The sequence below is a fragment of the Oncorhynchus keta genome, chromosome 2 (assembly GCF_023373465.1).
Source record: "Oncorhynchus keta strain PuntledgeMale-10-30-2019 chromosome 2, Oket_V2, whole genome shotgun sequence".
Taxonomy (NCBI): domain Eukaryota; kingdom Metazoa; phylum Chordata; class Actinopteri; order Salmoniformes; family Salmonidae; genus Oncorhynchus; species Oncorhynchus keta.
This window is the reverse complement of record NC_068422.1, coordinates 21891475-21914120: the sequence shown is the minus strand read 5'-3', so window position 1 is coordinate 21914120 and position 22646 is coordinate 21891475. Positions and strand designations below refer to the sequence as shown.

At 45.1% G+C, this 22646-nt stretch overlaps 1 protein-coding gene across 1 annotated transcript; it reads right to left on the bottom strand.

The window, feature by feature from the left end:
- Positions 1-1972: 1972 nt before the first annotated feature.
- LOC118397747 (transmembrane protein 100-like) lies at positions 1973-15160 on the bottom strand. The gene is made up of 2 exons (XM_035792639.2): positions 14670-15160; positions 1973-3972 (listed from the first exon to the last, which is right to left on the bottom strand). The coding sequence occupies exon 2, from the start codon at positions 3941-3943 to the stop codon at positions 3476-3478; it is 468 nt and encodes a 155-aa protein (XP_035648532.1). The 5' UTR covers positions 3944-3972; positions 14670-15160; the 3' UTR covers positions 1973-3475.
- Positions 15161-22646: the final 7486 nt, after the last annotated feature.

Sequence of the window (22646 nt, the reverse complement as noted above, 5' to 3'; positions counted from 1 at the left end):
AAAAGTACTCTCATGCTTTCAAGTACTCATAATGTGGGTAGAGTGGACTGACATCAAAGGTACTATTGCATTTTAGGAACAGAAGTTCTAAGTTATTTTATATTCCAAATCACCACTAAATGAATCATGGGATCGTGGCGTAACAAAAGGGGTCTGTATTGCCATGCTGACTGAAGTCTGAAAACAGGAACAGGAAGTTAATGAGAATGACTTTTGACTTCTCAGGATGCCCCCCCCCTCACACACACACACACACACACACACACACACACACACACACACACACACACACACACACACACACACACACACACACACACACACGCACACACGCACACACACACACACAGGATTCCCTGTGATAGGATGGATTACCATCAGCAGCCATTACATTGAGCCACTGTCTCACACACACCAAAGCACACACACACACATACATACACACAGTTAATTGGCCAGATACTTTGTTCCTTTTGTTATAGCAACATGGTTGCCTTGACCCGGGCAGAGGAGAGGAGCAGGTAGGAAATTAGCTCCATTACACCAATAAAGGGACTGACTGTCATTGGCTAGCAATGTTCCCACTTCATAGCAACTACACCTGCCGGAGACAAGCAATGTGAAAACTTGGAACCACAGAATCAGGTTTTCAGTGTAATATTGTGTAAAAAAACATGTAACAGAAAATGTTATAAAACACTATAACTGCATCATCTCACAAACTCCTGTTGACTCTAGATTCTAGACATTTGTCACATTGCATTGCAGCAAACGTCAAATTGCGAATAGCACTGTGTCATGGTCCTCATCGCACCTTTACTGATATAACTACAGTATCATTATATAACCAATGCTGACTGGGAACAGGGTTATTTTAAAGCCCATTGCAGAGGTGTGAAGCCATTTATTAAGGATCATATTCACTTAAATAAACAGAGTGCGGTGCCCAGTGATGACAATTGGCATCTGGGGGCATTGGGGTGGAGTGGAGGGGCATTGTTCAAAGTTTTAGTAAAGGGTGTGTAGTCTCACAGTCTCACTAACCTACTTCCTGTTCTCTCTCTGATCCCTTAGGCCTTTTAATAGTTAGTCCATTTTCCATTTCCCTGTGGTAGCATGCCAGGCCCTTTCACAGGGAACAAGGTGTGTGTGTGTGTGTGTGTGTGTGTGTGTGTGTGTGTGTGTGTGTGTGTGTGTGTGTGTGTGTGTGTGTGTGTGTGTGTGTGTGTGTGTGTGTGTGTGTGTGTGCGTGAGATAGTGGAGGACTCTGCTGCCACACCTCTGGTTCCTGAATCCGACACCAACAATGTTCTCAGGAAGGGAGGGACTGAGTGGAACAGATCTGTCTGTGCTCTTGTGTACTCCATTGCTGTCATTGGGAGTTGGGATGATAGAACAAACAGGCTGGCACTCAGGCTAACATTATATAGGGTTTTATCTAACTATTGCCCCCCCCCCCTCATGTAGTGCACAACTGGTCAAAAGTAATGCTCTATATTAAGTCATGATGCCAATGGACATCATGACTTAATTTTCTACTACTACTGTATCATTGCACATTTCTTCGCCTACGTCTATTTTATCCTCCACAGTTACGTCAAGTACTGGGACTCTGTGTGTGTGTTTATGTGGATTGTAAGAGAATAATCCCTTGTGTATTTATTGAGAACTCTCAAAGTGATGACTGTTGGATCTACAGTTCCGGTGTCAGGGTGATGCAACACTCTCTCTCTCTCTCTCCCTATGCCTCTCTCTTCCTCCCCCTCTCTGCCTCTCTCTCTCTCTCTCCCTATGCCTCTCTCTTCCTCCCCCTCTCTGCCTCTCTCTCTCTCTCTCCCTCTCTCTCTCTCCCTATGCCTCCCTCTTCCTCCCCCTCTCTGCCTCTCTCTCTCTCTCCCTATGGCTCTCTCTTCCTCCCCCTATCTGCCCCTCTCTCTCTCTGCCTCTCTCTCCCTCTCTCTCTCTCCCTATGCCTCTCTCTTCCTACCCCTCTCTGCCTCTCTCTCTCTCCCTATGGCTCTCTCTTCCTCCCCCTCTCTGCCCCTCTCTCTCTGCCTCTCTCTCTCTTCCTTGCTCACTCTGCCCCCCACTCTCTGCCCCTCTCTCTTCCCATAGCATTCCCTGCCTGCTCCATTCCAGTGGAGATAAAGTTAGAGCCTTGGAAGCGACAACGTGTTGTAGCCGGTAGCCCCACAGTGACGCAACCCAATGATTTGATTATCTCCGTTGGCGTTGGAAGGATGCTAAGCAATGTAAACACACACTATAAATACAACTACCCCCACTGCCCCAGCCCACTACCACTGTCCAGCCCCCTCAAACTCCCCAAACTTGATTTAGAAATACAATATGCAGAGAGAAACGTGAAATGGCTTAGTCTTAGTTACTGATACTGATGTTTTTGTTAATAGGGATATATACGTGTAGTGGCACAAATATTCCAAATATATATCAACAGATTTGTCATAAATATCATGAAAATACAACTTTACCAGAGTACAATGGTACATATGAAACCACAACTTGCTTTGCCACAGCTATGGTCTTGTACTATACTAACAATGAAAAACTGTACATTTGGCACAAACTGTATCAAATTAATCAATAATAGGCATAATAGGCAGTTACAAAAGTACATTGGAAGCATAAACAATCATGCATATCGAACTTGAGAGATACATTGACTTCATTTAGTCAATCACTTCCTAGGTTCACTTTACGCAGTAATAAAGGGTGATTTGACCCCGTAAAGTCAGCTACTGTCTACATATCTAAGACATAACATTAAGTACCTATGAAATGTTCACTTGAAACATCAATTGAGCAGCCATAGAGTCACAGATGCATCACATGACATGCATGAGTATAGTAGAATGGAGAATCATGGTCCTCCGTGCAACTATCCTTTCTGCTCCAGGGTGAAGTTTTCCCTAAGTACAGATCTAGGATCAGCTTGCTCTACCCCAATCCTAACCTTAACCATTAGTGAGGAAAATGAAAAAAGCCTGAAGATCAGAATCTAGGGGCAAATTCACCCTACTCCATCTTTCCTCTCCAATAATTTGGTTATTCCATCTTCATGATTTTTTTGTAATTTAGCAGACATTCTTATCCAGAGTAATTAGGGTTGTACTTGTTTTGCTAAAGGGTACAGCAACAGATTTTTCATCTAGTCAGCTCAGGGATTCAAACCAGCAACCTTTTGGTTACTGGCTCAACACTCTTTTAACTGTTAGGCTACCTGCCAGTCTTTGTAGGCCACTCTAGTCCTTACAGATAGGATCTTACCTACAGTACATATTGTCTTTCTAGGCCATTCTAGTCCTTCAGCTAAGCATCTGTTTCGGACAATGTGTGAGTCCTTCATACCCAACCACCTCTGACATCCCTCATCTCTCTCTAGTAGTCTCTGCTCATTACCTCTTCATTCAAACTTCAAATTGTTCAAACTTCCATTTAACAGTCCCTATCTCCCTCAGGGCTCAGACCACACAGACATGAGGGCCGTCTGACTCTCCCTCCTCCGGTCCTTCTTCCGCCCCAGCCGGACCCTCCAACAGCCGGCACTGGACCCCAGTAGAGCCAGCCCGGCCGATAGCAGAACCAGCCCCAGCACCGAGATGGTGGAGCCGTGTGAGTTGAACATGTACGCCACAGCAGTTACCACAATACCGGCAATGAGGACCACCACACCGAATGGCACTGTGCACCGGTAGCACGACATCTCCGCCCCACCTGTGGCCGCTGTCAGCTGCATCTCGTTGATTAACGGGACAGTCGTCACGACGACGCTACAGTCCTTCTTGTTGTTCGATTTCTCTGTGGGGACTTTCTCGGAGGTTGATGATGGCATTTTCATGGCGCTTTTTGGGACTTTCAGTGAGTTTCTGCTGATGGGGTCGTCTGGCATAGAGATTTTGTTAGCTAGGAAATGGTGGGCCATCTTAATTTTCAGTGGTCAACCTGTTGAGTCTATCAATCAGTGTGGCGTACAGAGAGAGAAAAATACATTTTAGTCATATTGAAAACAAAACAGAGAAAACCCTGACTACACCTTAAGGATTAGCACAAAAATAAAGGATGTCAGCAGTTCACAATTTACTGAATTACAGTGAGTTGAGGTATGTCTCTAAATTGAAGCCTGTTGCCATTGAAATGAAAGATCTCTGTGTGCCAATGTCTATGCCCTGGCAGTAATATTTCCACCGGATGCATTGTTGGCAGTTGGACATGAGGCATCGACAGTGCGCAACATAACTGTCAAATTTCCCAGAGAAAGGCAGCTAACATTACGACACCTCTGTGAAACAGGAGCCAACCAATTTGATAAACAGTCCGCTCTAATGATGAAATAAATAATGTAGCCTAAAGCTATAAAAAAAAAACGCTATGATCCCAGCTAGCACATTTGGTTCCTTGGAAGGTGTGGGAACGTATGGTTTTGGTTTCACATTGGTTGTGGGAATGAAGCCAAACATTTCCTGACTGGTAAAACTGAACATTTTGCTTGCTCTGTGAAAATGTATTTGGAAGTTGCAAGGAGGTTCTGAGAATGTTTTACTCTGGAAGGTTCTAAGAAAGTTTTCCTGGGAGGTTTTATTAATGCTCTGACAATGCAAATTATAGGTTATTTGAAGGTAAACTTTGAAGAACATTTTCTAAAGTTTTGTAGTGGTTATTATTGAAAGTTTTCTTAACACTCTAAGAATGAAATTTCTTTTCGAATAACTTTCTAAAAACCTTCACTGAATGTTCCAATAAGACTTATTTTGGGTAGGACATTAATTTGTTTAGGCATTAATCATGTAAACTGTTTAACAAAAATCTGATACAGCATCATTGAGATTTGAACCTGTGTGCTCCTGTTCTCTATCACTGGAATGTGTCCACTGCACCACCAGGATAAAGTTAGGATGCTGTGTTTTGTTACGCATACAAAACTGTACATTTTAGTCTATTCATATACAGTGGCTTGCAAAAGTATTCACCCCCTTGGTATTTTTCCTATTTTGTTGCCTTACAACCTGGAATTAAAATATTTGGGGGGGTTGTATCATTTGATTTACACAACATGCCTACCTCTTTGAAGATGCAAAATCATTTTTTATTATGAAACAATCAAGAAATAAGACAAGAAAAATGAAAACTTGAGCATGCATAACTATTCATCCCCCCAAAGTCTTTGTTAGAGCCACCTTTTGCAGCAATTACAGCTGCAAGTCTCTTGGGGCATGTCTCTATAACCTTGGTACATCTAACCACTGGGATTTTTGCCCATTCTTCAAGACAAAACTGCTCTAGCTCATTGAAGTTGGATGGGTTCCATTGGTGTACAGCAAACTTTAAGTCATACCACAGATTCTCAATTGGATTAAGATCTTGGCTTTGACTAGGCCATTCCAAGACATTTAAATGTTTCCCCTTAAACCACTCGAGTGTTGCTTCAGCAGTATGCTTAGGGTCATTGTCCTGCTGGAAGGTGAACCTCAGTCCCAGTCTCAAATCTCTGGAAGACTGAAACAAGTTTCCCTCAAGAATTTCCCTGTATTTAGCACCATCCATCATTTCTTCAATTCTGACCAGTTTCCCATTCCCTGCTGATGAAAACCATCCCCACAGCATGATGCTGCCACCACCATGCTTCACTGTAGGGATGGTGTTCTCGGGGTGGTGAGAGGTGTTGAGTTTGCGCCAGACATAGCGTAAATTTGTCTCATTTGACCAGAGTACCTAATTCCATATGTTTGGGGAGTCTCCCACATACCTTTTGGCTTTTTTTTTCTGGCCACTCTACTGTAAAGCCCAGCAAGTTCTCTGAACAATTTCAGAATATGACTTTAAGGCCAGGCACAAGGGTGGGCAACTCCAGTCCTCGAGGGCCTGATTGGTGTCACACTTTTTCTCAATCTCTAGGAAAACACAGATGTTTAATCAAATTGCATTCTAAACACAGTTTTACTACGCGATACGTTTAAGATGACGCCGGAGAAGAAGGCAGACTTTTTACGTGCCCCCAGCCAATTGCATTTTTTTGTTTGTTTATTTGCATTGTTTGTAACTTCTTTTTTTACTTCTTTTGTACATACTGTTGCCACTATTGTCTCTTATGACTGAAAATAACTTCTAGACATCAAGACTGCGATTACTCACCACAGACTAGCAGAATACTTTTTTCCCTTTCATGACTCTGACGAGCCCGACACGAAGGATATACTGCTTCCATGGGAACAGGACCGATCCCCGTGATCTGCGTGAATAGGAGGCGGTGAAAGAGGCGCAAAAGGCCGGCTGCCTTCTGAGAATTCGTAGGGGATCGAATAAGCCCCGACTTCTCTATATTCTGCTAAATGACTTAAATGTAAATGTAAATGTATTCTGCTTGCAAACGTGCAATCCTTGGAGAATAAAATCGACGAGTTACGTGGAAGATTAAACTACCAGCAAGACATAAAAAAACTGTAATATCTTATGCTTCACAGAGTCGCGGCTGAACGACGACAATATCAACATACAGCTGGCTGGTTAGACGTTGTACCGGCAGCATAGAACAGCGGCGTCTGGTAAGACAAGAAAACGCTCACCCACTCACCCGGCACTCCTAGTAGCCGGGAACTTTATTGCAGGGAAACTTAAATCCATTTGACCAAATTTCCATCATAATGTTAAATGTGCAACCAGAGGAAAAAGAACTCTGGACCACCTATACTCTACACAGAGACGCATACAAAGGTCTCCCTCACCCTCCATTTGGCAAATCTGACCATAATTCTATCCTCCTGATTTCTGCTTACAAGGAAAAATTGAAGCAGGAAGTACCAGTGACTAGATCAATAAAAAAGTGGTCAGATGAATCAGAGGCTAAGCTACAGGACTGTTTTGCTAGCACAGACTGGAATATGTTCCGTGATTCCTCTGATGGCTTTGAGGAGTGCACCATCTCAGTCATTGGCTTCATCAATAAGTGCATCGATGACGTCGTCCCCACAGTGACTGTACGTACATACCCCAACATCTGCGTCAAAAGCGTCTGCTAAATGGCATATATCTGCACTGATCTAAAGGCTAGAGCTGCCGCTTTCAAGGAGTGGGCCTATAACCCGGAAGCTTTTAAGAAATCTTGCTATGCCCTCCGATAAACAATCAAAAAGGAAAAGCGTCAATACAGGACTAAGCTCGAATCGTACTACACCGGCTCTGACGCTCATCGGATGTGGCAGGGCCTGCAAACCATTAAAGACTACAAAGGGAAGCACAGCCGAGAGCTACCCAATGACACGAGCCTACCAGACGAGCTAAACTACTTCTATGCTCGCTTCGAGGCATATAACATTGAAACATGCATGAGAGCACCAGCTGTTCCGGAAGACTGTGTGATCACTCTCTCCACAGCCGATGTGACTAAGACCTTTAAACAGGTCAACATTCAGTGGGCCAGACAGATTACCAGGATGTGTACTGCGAGCATGCGCTGACCAGCTGGCACGTGTCTTCACTGACATTTTCAACCTCTCCCTGTCTGAGTCTGTAATACCAACATGCTTCAAGCAGACCACCATACTGCCCGTGCCTAAGAACACTAAGGTAATCTGCCCGTTGCTTTGAAAGACTGGTCATGGCTCACATTAACACCATCATCCTAGAAACCCTAGACCTACTCCAATTTGCATACCGCCCCAACAGATCCACAGATGATGCAATCTCTATTGAACTCCACACTGCCCTTTCCCACCTGGACAAAAGGAACACCTATGTGAGAATGCTATACATTGACTACAGCTCAGCATTCAACACCATAGTGCCCTCAAAGCTCATCAATAAGCTAAGGACCCTGGCACTAAACACCTCCCTGTGCAACTGGATCCTGGACTTCCTGACGGGCCACAAACAGGTGGTAAGGGTAGGTAACAACACATCTACCATGCTGATCCTCAACACAGGGGCCCCTCCTGTACTCCCTGTTCACTCATGATTGCATGGCCAGGCACGACTCCAACACCGTCATTAAATTTGCAGTTGACACAACAGTGGTAGGTCTGATCACCAACAACCACGAGACAGCCTATAGGGAGGAGGTCAGAGACCTGGCAGTGTGGTGCCAGGACAACAACCTCTCCCTCAACATGATCAAGACAAAGGAGATGATTGTGGACTACAGGAAAAAGAGGATCGAGCACGCCCCCATTTTCATCAACGGGGCTGCAGTGGAGCAGGTTGAGAGCTTTAAGTTCCTTGGTGTCCACATCACCAACAAACTAACATGGTCCATGCACACCAAGGAGGTTGTGAAAAGGGCACGACAAAACCTATTCCCTCTTCAGGAGACTGAAAAGGGCATCCTGACAGGTTGCATCACTGCGTGGTATGGCAACTGCTCGGCCTCTGACCACAAGGCACTACAGAGGGTAGTGCGAACTGCCCAGTACATCACTGGGACCAAGATTCCTGCCATCCAGGACCTCTATACCAGGCGGTGTCAGAGGAAGGCCTAAAAAATTGTCAAAGACTCCAGCCACCCTAGTCATAGACTGTTCTCTCTGCTACCGCACAGCAAGTGGTACCGGAGCGCCAATCTTAGGTCCAAGAGGCTTTTAAATAGCTTCTACCCCCAAGCCATAAGACTCCTGAACATCTAGTCATATGGCTACCCAGACTATTTGCATTGCCCCCCCTCTCCCCCTCTTTACACTACTGCTACTCTCTGTTGTCCTTTATGCATAGTCACCTTAATAACTCTACCTACATGTCCAGTACATACTACCTCAACTAACCGGTGCCCCCACACATTGACTCTGTATTGGTACCCCATGTATGTAGTCTCGCTATTGTTATTTTACTGCTGCTCTTTAATTTCTTGTTATTGTTAGGGGCTCGTAAGTAAGCATTTCACTGTTGTATTCGGCGCATGTGACTAAAACAATTTGATTTGATTTTTAAAAAAGCCACATTAGACAGGATTACCTAGACATACTGACCAGTTCAAATAGACAGAAGCCCGCTATATGGTATCCAAACTCATCTTTCTGCATGTCCAGCCCACTCATTATCTCTGCCAATCATGGCTAGTGGGAACGTTGCTGGCTTTTTCTATGGCTAAACCAACTAGGGTTGTAATTTAACTATTTTATTTGTATTTACAGGTGGCAAACAAGTTTGTTATTAAAGCACATGAAAGTTCACATGTTCGAGAAGACATTTCTAACAAAAAACGCATTTAGATTTTTTTTAAAGATAACGTTCAAACAGCTCTCCTTTGAACTAGTGCCCTTCGACATATGCCTAGTTTCCTGAAATGGGTCACATATGGACTTTTACCATATATGGCCATCTTCTGCATACCACCCTACCTTGTCACAACACAACTGATTGGATCAAACGCGTTAATAAGAAGGAAAGAAATTAAGTTCAGGGCGGCATACTGGGTGGGGGCCGGGTAGTGATGACTATTTAACAGTCTGATGGCCTTGAGATAGAAGCTGTTTTTCAGTCTCTTGGTCCCAGGTTTGATGCACCTGTTCTGACCTCACCTTCCGGATGATAGCGTGCTGAACAGGCCATGGTTCGGGTTGTTGATGTCCTTGATGATCTTTTTGGCATTCCTGTGACATCGGGTGCTGTAGGCGTCCTGCAGGGCAGGCAATGTGTCCCCGGTGATGCGTTGGGCAGACCGCACAATCCTCTGGAGAGCCCTGTGGTTGCGGGCGCTGCAGTTGCCATACCAGGCTGTGATACAGCCCAACAGGATGCTCTCAATGGTGCATCTGCAAAAGTTTGTGAGGGTCTTAGGGGCCCAAGACACATTTTTTCAGCCTCCAGAAGTTGAAGAGACAATGTTGCGCCTTCTTCACCACAATGTCTGTGTGGGTGAACTATTTCTGATTGTCAGTGATGTGTACGCCCAGGAACTTGAAGCTTGTCACCTTCTCCACTGCAGTCTGGTCGATGTGGATACTGGGGTGCTCCTTCTGCTGTCTCCTGGCGTCCACAATCAGCTCCTTCCTTTTGTTGACATTGCGGGAAAGGTTATTTTCCTGGCACCACTCCGCTAGGGCCCTCACCTCCTCCCCGAGGGCTGTCTTGTCATTGTTGGTAATCAGGCTTAGTCCTGTTGTGTCGCCTGTAAACTTGATGATTGAGTTGGAGGCGTTGGAGGCATGCAAAAATGTCAAAGATTTGAGTTACATTTCATATGAGGAAATCAGTCAATTGAAATACATTCATTAGGCTCTAATCTATGGATTTCACATGACTAGTAATACAGATATGCATCTGCCTCACAATGGGCCTCGGGGGTCTCGTTGTGGTATTTTTGTGCCTTCAAATTGTCAATCAATAAAATGCAATTGACTTCTTTGTATGTAACTTACGCTTGCCCATACCATAACCCCACTGCCTCCATGGGGCACTCTGTTAACAATGTTGACATCAGCAAACCGCTCGCCCACACAACGCCGTACACAACGCCGTACAGAACGCCCACACAACGCCGTACACAACGCCGTACACAACGCCGTACACAACGCCGCCCACACAACGCCGTACACAATGCCCACACAATGCCCGTACACAACGCCGCACACAACGGGCGCACACGCGCGCCGTACACACAACGCCGTACACAACGCCGCACACAACGCCCGCGCCGCATACACTGGCGCCGCACACAACGCCGCCGCACACAACGCCGTACACAACGCGCCCACACAACGCCGTGCACTGGCGCCGTACCAACGCCGCACACAAACGCCGCACACACGGGCGCACACGCGCCCACACAACGCCGTGCACAACGCCGTACAACGCCTAACGCCCACACATAATAACGCCGTACACAACGCCGTACACAACGCCGTACACAACGCCCACACAACGCCGTACACAACGCACACAACGCCGCACACAACGCCGCACACAACGCCGTACACAACGTCGCACACAGCGGCGTACACGCCGCACACAACGCCGTACACAACGCCGCACACAACGCCGTACACAACGCCGCACACAACGCCGTACACAACACACAACGCCGTACACAACGCCGCACACAACGCCCACACAACGCCGTACACAACGCCGTACACAACGCCGTACACAACGCCGTACACAACGCCGTACACAACGCCGCACACAGCGGCGCACACAACGCCGCACACAACGCAATAACGCCGCCGCACAACGCCATAACGCCGCACACGCCGCACACGCGCACACAACGCCGCACACAACGCCGTGCACAATAACGCGGCACAGCGGCGTACACAACGCCGTACAACGCCGCACAGCGGCGCATACACAACGCCGTACACAACGCCGCACACAACGTCGCACACGCCGCGCGGCGTACACAACGCCGTACACAACGCCGTACACAACGCCGTACACATAACGCCGTAGCGGCGTACAACGCCGTGCAGCGGCGTACAACGCCGTGCCTACACAACGCCGCATAATAACGCCACACAACGCCGTGCAACGCCATAATAACGCCGCCGCACACAACGCGCACACAACGGCGCACATAACGGGCGCACAACGGCGCAACGCCGTACACAACGCCGTACACGCCCACACAACGCCGTAGCGGCATACACAACGCGTACACAACGCCGTACACAACGCCGTACAATAACGCCACGCCGTACGCCGCATACATAACGCCGTACGCCCACACAACGCCAGTACCTGGCACAACACGCGCCAACGCACACAACGCCGTGCACAACGTCGCACACAGCGGCGCACACAACGCCGCGCACACAACGCCCGCACTGTACACAGCGCATACAACGTACAACGCCAGTACACAGCGGCGCATACGCCGTGCACAGCGTCGCACACGCCGCACAGCCCGCATACAACGCGCATACGCCGCACACAACGGCGCAAACGCCGCGCACACAACGCCGTAAACAACGCCGTACAACGCGCACACACGCGCAACGCCGTAAACAACGCCGTACACAACGCCGTACACAACGCCGCACACAACGCCGCATACACGCCCACACGCCGTACACAACGCCGTACACAACGCCGTTACACAACGCCCACACACGCCGTACCAACGGGCGCATTAACGGGCGCACACACGCGCACACAACGCCACAACGCTGCAACGCCGCATACACGCCGTACACAACGCCCACAACGCCCACACAACGCCGTTACACGTCGCACACATAATAACGCCTGGCGCCGTTACGCCGCACACAACGCCGTACACGCCGCCGCACAGCGGCGCACACAACGCCGCACACAACGGCGCATAATAACGCCGCACACAGCGGCGTACAACGCCGTAACGCCGCACACAACGCCGTACACAACGCCCACACAACGCCGTACACAACGCCGCACACAACGCCGTACACAACGCCGTACACAACGCCGTACACAACGCCGTACACAGCGCCGTACACAACGCCGTACACGGCGTACACAACGCCCACACAACGCCGTACACAACGCCGTACACAACGCCGTACACAGCGGCGTACACAACGCCCTACACAACGCCGTACACAACGCCGTACACAACGCCGCACACAGCGGCGTACACAACGCCGTACACAACGCCGTACACAACGCCGTACATAACGCGCACACAACGGCGCACACAACGCCGTACACAACGCCCACACAACGCCGTACACAACGCCGTACACAACGCCCTACACAACGCCGCACACAACGCCGTACACAACGCCCGTACACAACGCCGTACACAACGCCGTACACAACGCCGCACACAACGCCGCACACAACGGCGCACACAACGCCGCACACAACGCCGTACACAACGCCGCACACAACGCCCACACAACGCCGTACACAACGCCGTACACAACGCCGCATACACAACGCCGTACACAACGCCGTACACAACGCCGTACACAACGCCCACACAACGCCGTACACAACGCCGTACACGCCCACAACGCCGTACACAACGCCGTACACAACGCCGTACACAACGCCGTACACAACGCCCACAACGCCGCACACAGCGGCGCACACAACGCCGCACACAACGCCGTACACAACGTCGCACACAGCGGCGTACACAACGTCGTACACAACGCCGTACACAACGCCGTACACAACGCCGTACACAACGCCGTACACAGCGGCGTACACAACGCCGTACACAGCGGCGCACACAACGCCGTACACAACGCCGTACACAACGCCGTACACAACGCCCCGCCTATTTAAACCCAATAACCATCTCTTCAAAGTAAGTTACTAAATGTTGTACAGTTTGAAAAAATTGTCTATGAAATGGGTTTTGAAATTATGTGTACAGTAATTCAATGTAGTGAACTTTTAAATGATTGACGTATGTCCATTTTAAAGTGGTAAAAATTCATAAAAATGTTGATGACTTTATTATGATAAACTAAAGAAAATATAAATTGTTGACATTTTTATGTTTATATTTTGAAAATACTAATATTAATGAACCAAAATAGCAACATATCAAAACATTTATAGGTAGATTCAAATTCAGCCTGTGATGCCTGGCCTAAAATAGAAGCATGTAGGAAAGGTTATGCTGAAGTACTGAAATTACCACAGAAAAACGTTGTTTCTTAATGTTCTCAGAACTATTTAAGAACATGATTTTAAAAAGAACCACAAAGAAACCGGTAGGAAACGTTATGCTGAAGTACTGAAATTCCAACAGAACATGACCAAAAATTGAATTAAATGTAAACCATGTTTGAACCTTCAGGAAATGTTCTGTTAAAGGGAAAATCTGCAGTTGCTACATCAATTTTTGGAATTCTAAATGAATGATATATATCCATTGATTCTTGAAAAACATAACTTATAAATGCCTAATGAGCTTAGTTAAACTGTCGTGCCCCATCAGAACCCAACATATTTACTTGTTTTACTGCAATGTCTGTAAATAAAGAAAAAAAACACTATATAGCCTCAAAACATAAATAAAAAAATAATTTGGATATCATGGATGGTCAGTCCTTGCATCCATAGCGTAGTCTATGATTTTGCAAGGATTTTGTGATATTTGCAGGTAAATAAGCTTGATTTTGCTGCAGCAATTCTGATATTTTCCATTGGCAATATGCAAAGTGAAAATGCGCTGACGAGGAAAATATTTGTTGACGTGTGGCTTGATTGAACCATATTGTGCAGTAAATGTGCGGTGACTGGTTGAAATTATCAGCCCTCTTTTTGTATTGCTGTGATGGGTCAGTTTTATGCAATAATATTGAGATTATTTGACTGTTTTATGTGGAAATAGTGTGGTGATTGGTCAAATTTGCACACCCTCGCATAATATGCAGGGAATTGTTGATTTTGCTAAACATTTTGTAATTGCAGAATCTCAGAATCCTGGAGGAACTGTACTGTAAAGTAATTCAATTCCAATATTTTTTCTTTTTTTGTGCTGAGAATGTTCCAAAGCCAAGCAACTATCCTGCACCATTCCCAGAAAGGTTGTATGTAATATAACCATAGGTCAACCACGCTCTCACCAAGCTTGAAGAAACCTATGGTTCTCAGAACATTATGTGCTAGCTGGGATCCGTCATCAACTCTTCTCTGTCGATGTCAACTAGTATGTGATGCAATATTCGTTGGCCTAGGCGCGCGTGATAGAGATTATTTTGAATGAAAAAAACAATTTAATGACTCACCTTAAAATGCTGACTGATTCCATATTTTACACCTAACCCATGAATATATTGTAGTTTCAGGAATATAATATTCAGTGCCAATAATAACTGTGAATTTCACAATTAAGGTAAAATACATCAGTTGAAGTTACTGTATCCTGGAGCTCTTCTCAGTCTTCTGAAACAGTGCGTCTTTGTGGTAAGGGAATGCAACCGTCAGCCTATTCACTCTCATCTCGAGCTTGAAGTTGTATGTCATCCATTCGTTTTTTGTCCATTATCAGGTCGTGTTTTTTGTCCAAATACAGATTGAACATACGACTATGCTGTTTAACTTTAGCACCAGCATATGAAAATGTATTATATGCGCAGAGGTTTCCCCAGAATGAGATATATAGCCGACCACCGTTCATTCCACTCACTTCTATTCTCTCTATACACTGTCTATGTATCGTGCAGGCATGTCTAGAAAGCTGTGGCTCTCTGCAATGATCTGGTCTACATCGTCTTGGAGAATCACTCAGGGGGAAATCAATAGCTAAAGGGGGGAGTGTCTGTGAGACACGACTTTCCTCTCCCCCTCACCTACTGAACAAGCAAGGAAACTTTTAACCCTTTCCACCCTTAGCCCTTATTTTAAAGTATACAGCAAACACAATTGCGTTGTCTTTATGACCATAGCGTCACAACTGATTCTGTATTCAAACAAAAAATTCAATTAGTTTTTGATTATTTTACCGGTAGTGTATATAATAACATAATTGCAAAATTCACTTGTCTACTGTTATGACATAATACTTTGTCTTATCCATGTTGTTCAGTTCTACTAGTGTTTCAAGGTGTCAACGAGTACCTATGTCACTAACGAGGAATGGACTTTAGAGTAACTAACTCTCCAGTGTTTCCAGATTTCTATTAAATATGACCTATAATTAAAGTGATACTTCGGGATTTTGGAAATGAGGCCCTTTATCTACCTCCTCAGTCAGATGTCTCTTTCTCCAGTATGAAAGAAGTTAGAGGTAGTTTTGAGAGCCAATGCTATCCAGCATTAGCAGAATGACTGGAAGTCTATGGTATCTACTAGCAGTTTTCCTTCCAAGAAATTGTAATTAAGTATGTTATAAAGCAGCTTTTCTGTGTTGGAATGGTTAGGGCATACTCCAACAACAGAATGGCTTATACCGGTCATAAAGAATATTCACACAGTAGACCGCTGATTGGCCAGCTCATCTTCAGGAGGATTACATCATCCTTTATGAGGAAAAAGCAAGCATTTTTAATTGGTCTGTTAGAGATACAAGTTTGAGGTCAAATCAAATGTTAATTGTCACATGCTTTGTAAACAAAGTAATTGTATCACAAGAAACACAAGGAACAAATACACAATGACCAATGACAGCTTGGCAATATACATGGGGTACCAGTACCGAGTCGATGTGTAGGGGTACGAGGAAATGGACATATTGTAGATACAGTGCATTCGGGGAAAGTATTCAGACCTCTTGACTTTTTCCACATTTTGATACTTTACAGCCTTATTCAAAAATGGATTACATAATTTGTTACCCTCATCAATATACACACAATACCCCATAACGATAAAGCGAAAACAAGTTTTTAGATATTTTTGCATATGTATTACAAATAAAAAGAAACAAAATATGACTGGTTTGGGCACACCTACTCATTCCAGTTAATTTTTTTATTCATTTTTTACTATTTTTTATATTGTAGAATAATAATGATGACATTAAAAACTATTAAATAACACACATGGAATCATGTAGTAACCAAAAAAGTGTTAATCACATCAAAATATAGTTAAGTAGCCACCCTTTGTCTTGATGACAGCTTTGCACAATCTTGGCATTCTCTCAACCAGCTTCATGAGTTAGTCACCTGGAATGCATTTCAATTAACAGGTGTGCCTTGTTAAAAGTTCATTTGTGGCATTTCTTTCCTTCTTAATGCGTTTCAGCCAATCAGTTGTGTTGTGACATGGTAGAGGTGGTATACAGAAGATAGCCCTATTTGGTAAAAGACCAAGTCCATTTAATGGCAAGAACAGTTCAAAATAAGCAAAGAGAAATGACAGTCCATCATTACTTTAAGACATGAATGTCAGTCAATGCGGAACAAAGACCTTTGAAAGTTTCTTTAAGTGCAGTCGCAAAAACCATCAAGCACTATGATGAAACTGGCTCTCGTGAGGACCACCACAGGAAAGGAAGACCCAGAGTTACCTCTGCTGCAGAGGATATGTTCATTAGAGTTAACTGCACCTCAGATTGCAGCCCAAATAAATGCTTCACAGAGTTCAAGTAACAGACACATCTCAACATCAACTGTTCAGAGGAAACTGTATGAATCAGGCCTTCATGTGGAATTGCTGCAAAGAAACCACTACTAAAGGACACAAATAATAATAAGAGACTTGCCTGGGCCAAGAAACACAAGCAATGGACATTAGACTTGTGTAAATCAGGCCTTTGGTCTGATGAGTCCAAATTTGAGATTTCTGGTTCCAAATGCCTTGTCTTTTGAGATGAAGAGTGGTTGAACGGATACATTTACATTTAAGTCATTTAGCAGACGCTCTTATCCAGAGCGACTTATCTCCGCATGTGTGGTTCCCACCGTGAAGCATGGAGGAGGAGGTGTTTTGGTATGGGAGTGCTTTGCTGGTGACACTGTCTGTAATTTATTTAGAATTCAAGGCACACTTAACCAGCATGGCTACCACAGCATTCAGCAGCAATACGCCATCCCATCTGGTTTGCGCTTAGTGGGACTATCATTTGTTTTTAAACAGGACAATGACCCAATACACACCTCCAGGCTGTGTAAGGGCTATTTGACCAAGGAGAGTGATGGAGTGCTGCATCAGATGACCTGGCCTCCACAATCCCCCAACCTCAACCCAATTGAGATGGTTTGGGATGAGTTGGACCGCAGAGTGAAGGAAAAGCAGCCAACAAGTGCTCAGCATACATGGGAACTCCTTCAGGACTGTTGGAAAAGCATTCCCCAGGAGAGCATGGTTGAGAGCATGCCAAGTGTGTGCAAAGCTGTCATCAAGGCAAAGGCTGGCTAGTTGAAGAATCTCTAATATAACATATATTTGATTTGTTTAACACTTTTTTGGTTACTACATGATTCCATATGTGTTATTTCATAATTTTGATGTCTTCACTGTTATTTTACAATGTAGAAAATAGTAAAAATAAAGAAAATCCTTGAATGAATAGGTGTGTCCAAACATGACTGGTATTGTAAGTATTCAAATCCTTTACTCAGTACTTTGTTGAAGCACCTTTGGCAGCGATTACAGCCTCAAGTCTTCTTGGGTATGACGCTATAAGCTTGGCACACCTGTATTTGGGGAGTTTCTCCCATTCTTCTCTGCAGATCTTCTCAAGCTCTGTAAGGTTGGATGGGGAGCGTCGCTGCACAGCTATTTTCAGGTCTCTCCAGAGATGTTTGATCAGGTTCAAGTCCGGTCTCTGGCTGGGCCACTCAAGGACAGAGACTTGTCCCAAAGCCACTCCCACCTTGTCCTGTTGGAAGGTGAACCTTCGCCCCAGTCTGAGGTCCTGAGTACTCTGGAGCAGGTTTTCATCAAGGATCTCTCTGTACTTTGCTCCGTTCATATTTCACTTGATCCTGACTAGTCTCCCAGTCCCTGCCACTGAAAAACATCCCCACAGCATGATGCTGCCAGTGTCCTGCTCCTTGAAAGCGGCAGCTCTAGCCTTTAGCTCAGTGCAGATGTTGCCTGTAATCCATAGCTTCTGGTTGGGATATGCATGTACTGTCACTGTGGGGATGACGTTGTCAAGGCACTTATTAATGAAGATGTTAACTGATGTGGTAAACTCCTCAATGTCATCAGATAAATTCTGGAAAATATTCCAGTCTGTGCTAGCGAAACTGTCCTGTAGTTTAGCATCTGCTTCATCAAACCACTTCGTAGTATTGAGGCATCACTGGTATTTCATGTTTGAGTTTTTGAATGTAAGCAGGAATCAAGATGTCACGAATCCTGCCGAAGATGGTGCCTCTTCCTGTTCGGGCGGCGCTCGGCGGTCGTCTTCGCCGGCCTATTAGCTGCCATCGATTCCCTTTCCGTTTGTTTCTGTTTATTTGGTTTAATTGGGTACACCTGTTTTGAGTTAGTGTTTGTTTGTAGGCTATTTAAGGGCACTAGGCCCGCTGGGTATTTGTGCGGGCTTGTTCTCTGTTATTTCGGTACATCCGATCATCACACCTATGGGACAGGTACAGGATGGCAACAACTGCCTGAGTTACACCATCAGTGCTCAGACTGTCCGCATTTCATCTATAAGTCCCCATTTTTTTTTTTTTGGTGCACGAATAGACAGAAAAAAAACCTGCCTTCTGAATGGCTAGGTGGAAGTTTAACCATATCCCTTAAGCCTGTTGCATACTTCCCAGTCGAAACAGTTTGTGCATATAATGAGAATTTGGTGGCTTTTTTTTTTTTTTTTCCGGCAGGTTTTTTTTGGGCTGTTCTTGCGCACATTTTTTTTCTTGTGGAAATGTATGCACTTACATGCTAAAATCTAAAAATGTAAGAAAAGTTGGTAGCTGAAGTCTACGCCCCTTCATCAGGGATTGGTCAACAGTACTATTTCTAGCAGGAGTGGGAAAATTATGGATGGGATTCTTCAATTAAGTGATTGTTTTCATTCATCGAGAGACAATTAGTTTTCATGCACATTTTTTCACGTTCTTTCAACCAAACATCTTTGTTAGATGTAAAATTGAGTGACTAAGACCTCAGCAAAATTAATTACAGATTTATTGGTTTACGTTTGGGAAGAAGACGAAGAAGAAGAAAAGGACTGCAGACTAGTCACAAGAGGATGTGGAGAGCTTTTCCAAAGATGATTTCATGTGGATCTCAGAAAAGAAACGGAGGAAAGTACATTGTGGCTTAGGGCCATGACTCCGAAAAAGCATTGTCGGTCCCATTCTGGCTCTTGTAGTAAGAAAGAATGAATGCAGGAAGAGAAGAAGATGGAGGCCGTAAAGCATAAAGGCATTAAGCACAGATCTTGTCTCCCAAAGCGTGGAACGATATGGTAGATGGTGAAGTTGAGGGGGAATTACTTGAGGTGACAGATGTGGTGAAGATCCCAGTCTCATCCTGAGGATTATGTTGATGATTCTGGCGTGAGTGAGATTTTTGGAGAAAGTGGATCCTTACCTTTTGGCTGATCCATATGTGGTATCAGGTTGGGTGGAAAGGACATTGGGTACTGTTAAATTGGTGAAGGTAAGCTGAAGTGGACTTTGTTTTTCCATGCATGTGGGTCACGATCTGTTTCTTGCTTGCTCTTAGGAACAGGGCACCATTGAAAGGAGTGATTTCTGGGGTAGCGTTGAGTGTGGAGGTGGAGCAATTGAAGTTGAATATTCCTGGTGTTTGTGACGCCCACCCTTTGTGACGCAGACCCAGTGGCGAGCATAGTGAAACAAGAAATACTGTCAGTCCTTTTGAGTTTTGAATCAGAGTTTTGAATATGCTAGGTAAAGCCCTGCCTTATCTCAGCTCACTGGTCACCATAGCAGCACGCACCCGTAGCACGCGCTCCAGCAGGTATATTTCACTGGTCACCCCCAAAGCCAATTCCTCCTTTGGCTGCCTTTCCTTCTAGTTCTCTGCTGCCAATGACTGTAACGAATTGCAAAAATCACTGAAGCTGGAGACTCATATCTCCCTCACTAATTGTAAGCACCAGCTGTCAGAGCAGTTCACAGATCATTGCACCTTTACATAGCCCATGCAACTACCTCATCCCCATACTGTTATTTTTTCTTTTTTTTCTTTGCACCTCAGTATCTCTACTTGCACACGCATCTTCTGCACATCTATCACTCCAGTGTTGAATTGCTAAATTGTAAGTATTTTGCCACTATGGCCTATTTATTGCCTTACCTCCCTTATCTTACCTCATTTGCACACACTGTATATAGACTTTTTCTACTTTTTTTATTCTATTGTGTTATTGACTGTGTTTGTTTATTCCATGTGTAACTCTGCGTTGTTTGTCACAATGCTTTGCTTTATCTTGGCCAGGTTGCAGTTGTAATGAGAACTTGTTCTCAACTAGCCTACCTGGTTAAATAAAGGTGAAATAAAATTTTAAAAATAAAAGATCGTAATCTCTCAGTCCATGTTGCTAGCCTGTTGTGCCTGTTTTCCCTTGCTTGATGCTGTTTTCCTCTCCGCTACAGTTCTTCCCGCTCTGACTCTGGTCCCTGTCTCCAGTCCGACTTCTTGTCAGTCCTGCTAGTCTGTCCTGGATTCTACACTCCCCTGGATTCCCCTCCGGACCTGCTTACCCTGTCCTCTCACTCCAGCCTCAGCCTCCGCACCTGGTTTCCAGCAACCCGCCCGAGCTTCCCCTGGCCTGCACTCAATCTCAACCCCCCCCCGTCTTTCAATAAATACCTTGGTTACCTCATCGCAGTCTCCTTGTCTGAGTCTGCTCTTGGGTTTGCTGTTCAGCTCCCTGTAACATTTTCCCTATATAGTGCACAACGTTTGACCTGGGTCTAAAGGGCATTGGTCAACAGTAGTGCACTATAGGGAATAGGGTGCCATTTGGGGATGCACTCCATGTGTGGTCTGGTCTGGCGAGGAGTCTACCCTGTTCACTAGCTTCTCTTTGGCACAGTAACCTTTGACCCTGAACTCCTTCCTGTCTGTCCTCCGAGGCTGCAGGCTATGGTATATTTACATTAGAGGCAGGAAATGAGGTAATCCCTGGTTGCTGTGGTAGAATCCCCATGGAAACTGTGAATTATAGGGACATTTCCTCTGCTGTCTTCACTTCAGAGTTCTGAAGACACTGCTAACCAGTGAAACCAGAGCTGCTCTTGTAACGTTCCCTATTTTTCCTCATTTAGTCTCTCCCTTGTTTTATGGCTCCCTCTTTTTCATCCTCTGCCTTGGACCTTGACTCTCTCGGTCTTTTATTTCAATCGTTAATTTACATCTACAGGAACGTATCTCTTTTCTCTTATCATTTTCCACCCCGTTTCTCTCCATACCATCTCTGTCTCTCTTAACCTCTACCTCTCCCCCTTCCCTCTCATCAGGTCACTTGGCTGACATTAAACACGGTGGGACCTGTGTAAGAATGGGAGCATTAAACAGATGTTTCCGGGACACATACATATCATACATTCAGGGTTAGGGTCAATTAACTTTCAATTCAAGAAGTGGGTTGTATTCCTGTATTAAGGAGGGGGGTAATTTGAGTACAGTGCCTACAGTACAGCATTGCTTATATCTGAGAATACAACTAACACTATGTTGGGGTACAGTATACACACACAGCTCTCTCTACTGTAGCTTTGTATAAGCTACAGTGAAATGCTTTATAAATGAGCTCTGAGGTATACAGTAAAAAGTTGTGATAATTATATTGTCGTTCAGTTGGTGACAAACAACAAATAATACGAAAAACTCCAAGGCCTTCAAAATCAAAAGCCCTGCGGGCCGGTAAATCACACTCGTTCAGATGATTAGCGTGGTAATCTCTCCCATCTGTGAATACCACAGATTTATGCATACCAGAGCTTCCATGCCTGGCCCTGGCAGCCACTGCCCCCTAGGGGTGGGATGTGTATCATGGTAATGTGCTGACTGTGGCCCAACCACACTTAGCTATCTACTACATAAAAATATGGATGAAGAGTATACAAGAGTTTGCCAACTATACGTTTTTAAAATGTGCAGTTACATTTGTATTTATTTAACTAGGCAAGTCAGTTAAGAACAAATTCTTATTTACAATGATGGCCTACCCTGGGTCTGTCCCAAGTGGCACCCTATTACCTACATGGTGAACTACATTTTGACCAGAGCCATATGGGCCCTCGCCAAAAGTAGTGCACTATAAAGGCCTTTATTTCTCCTGGGAATAGGGTACAATTTGGGACTCCGTGAAATCAAATCCCTGA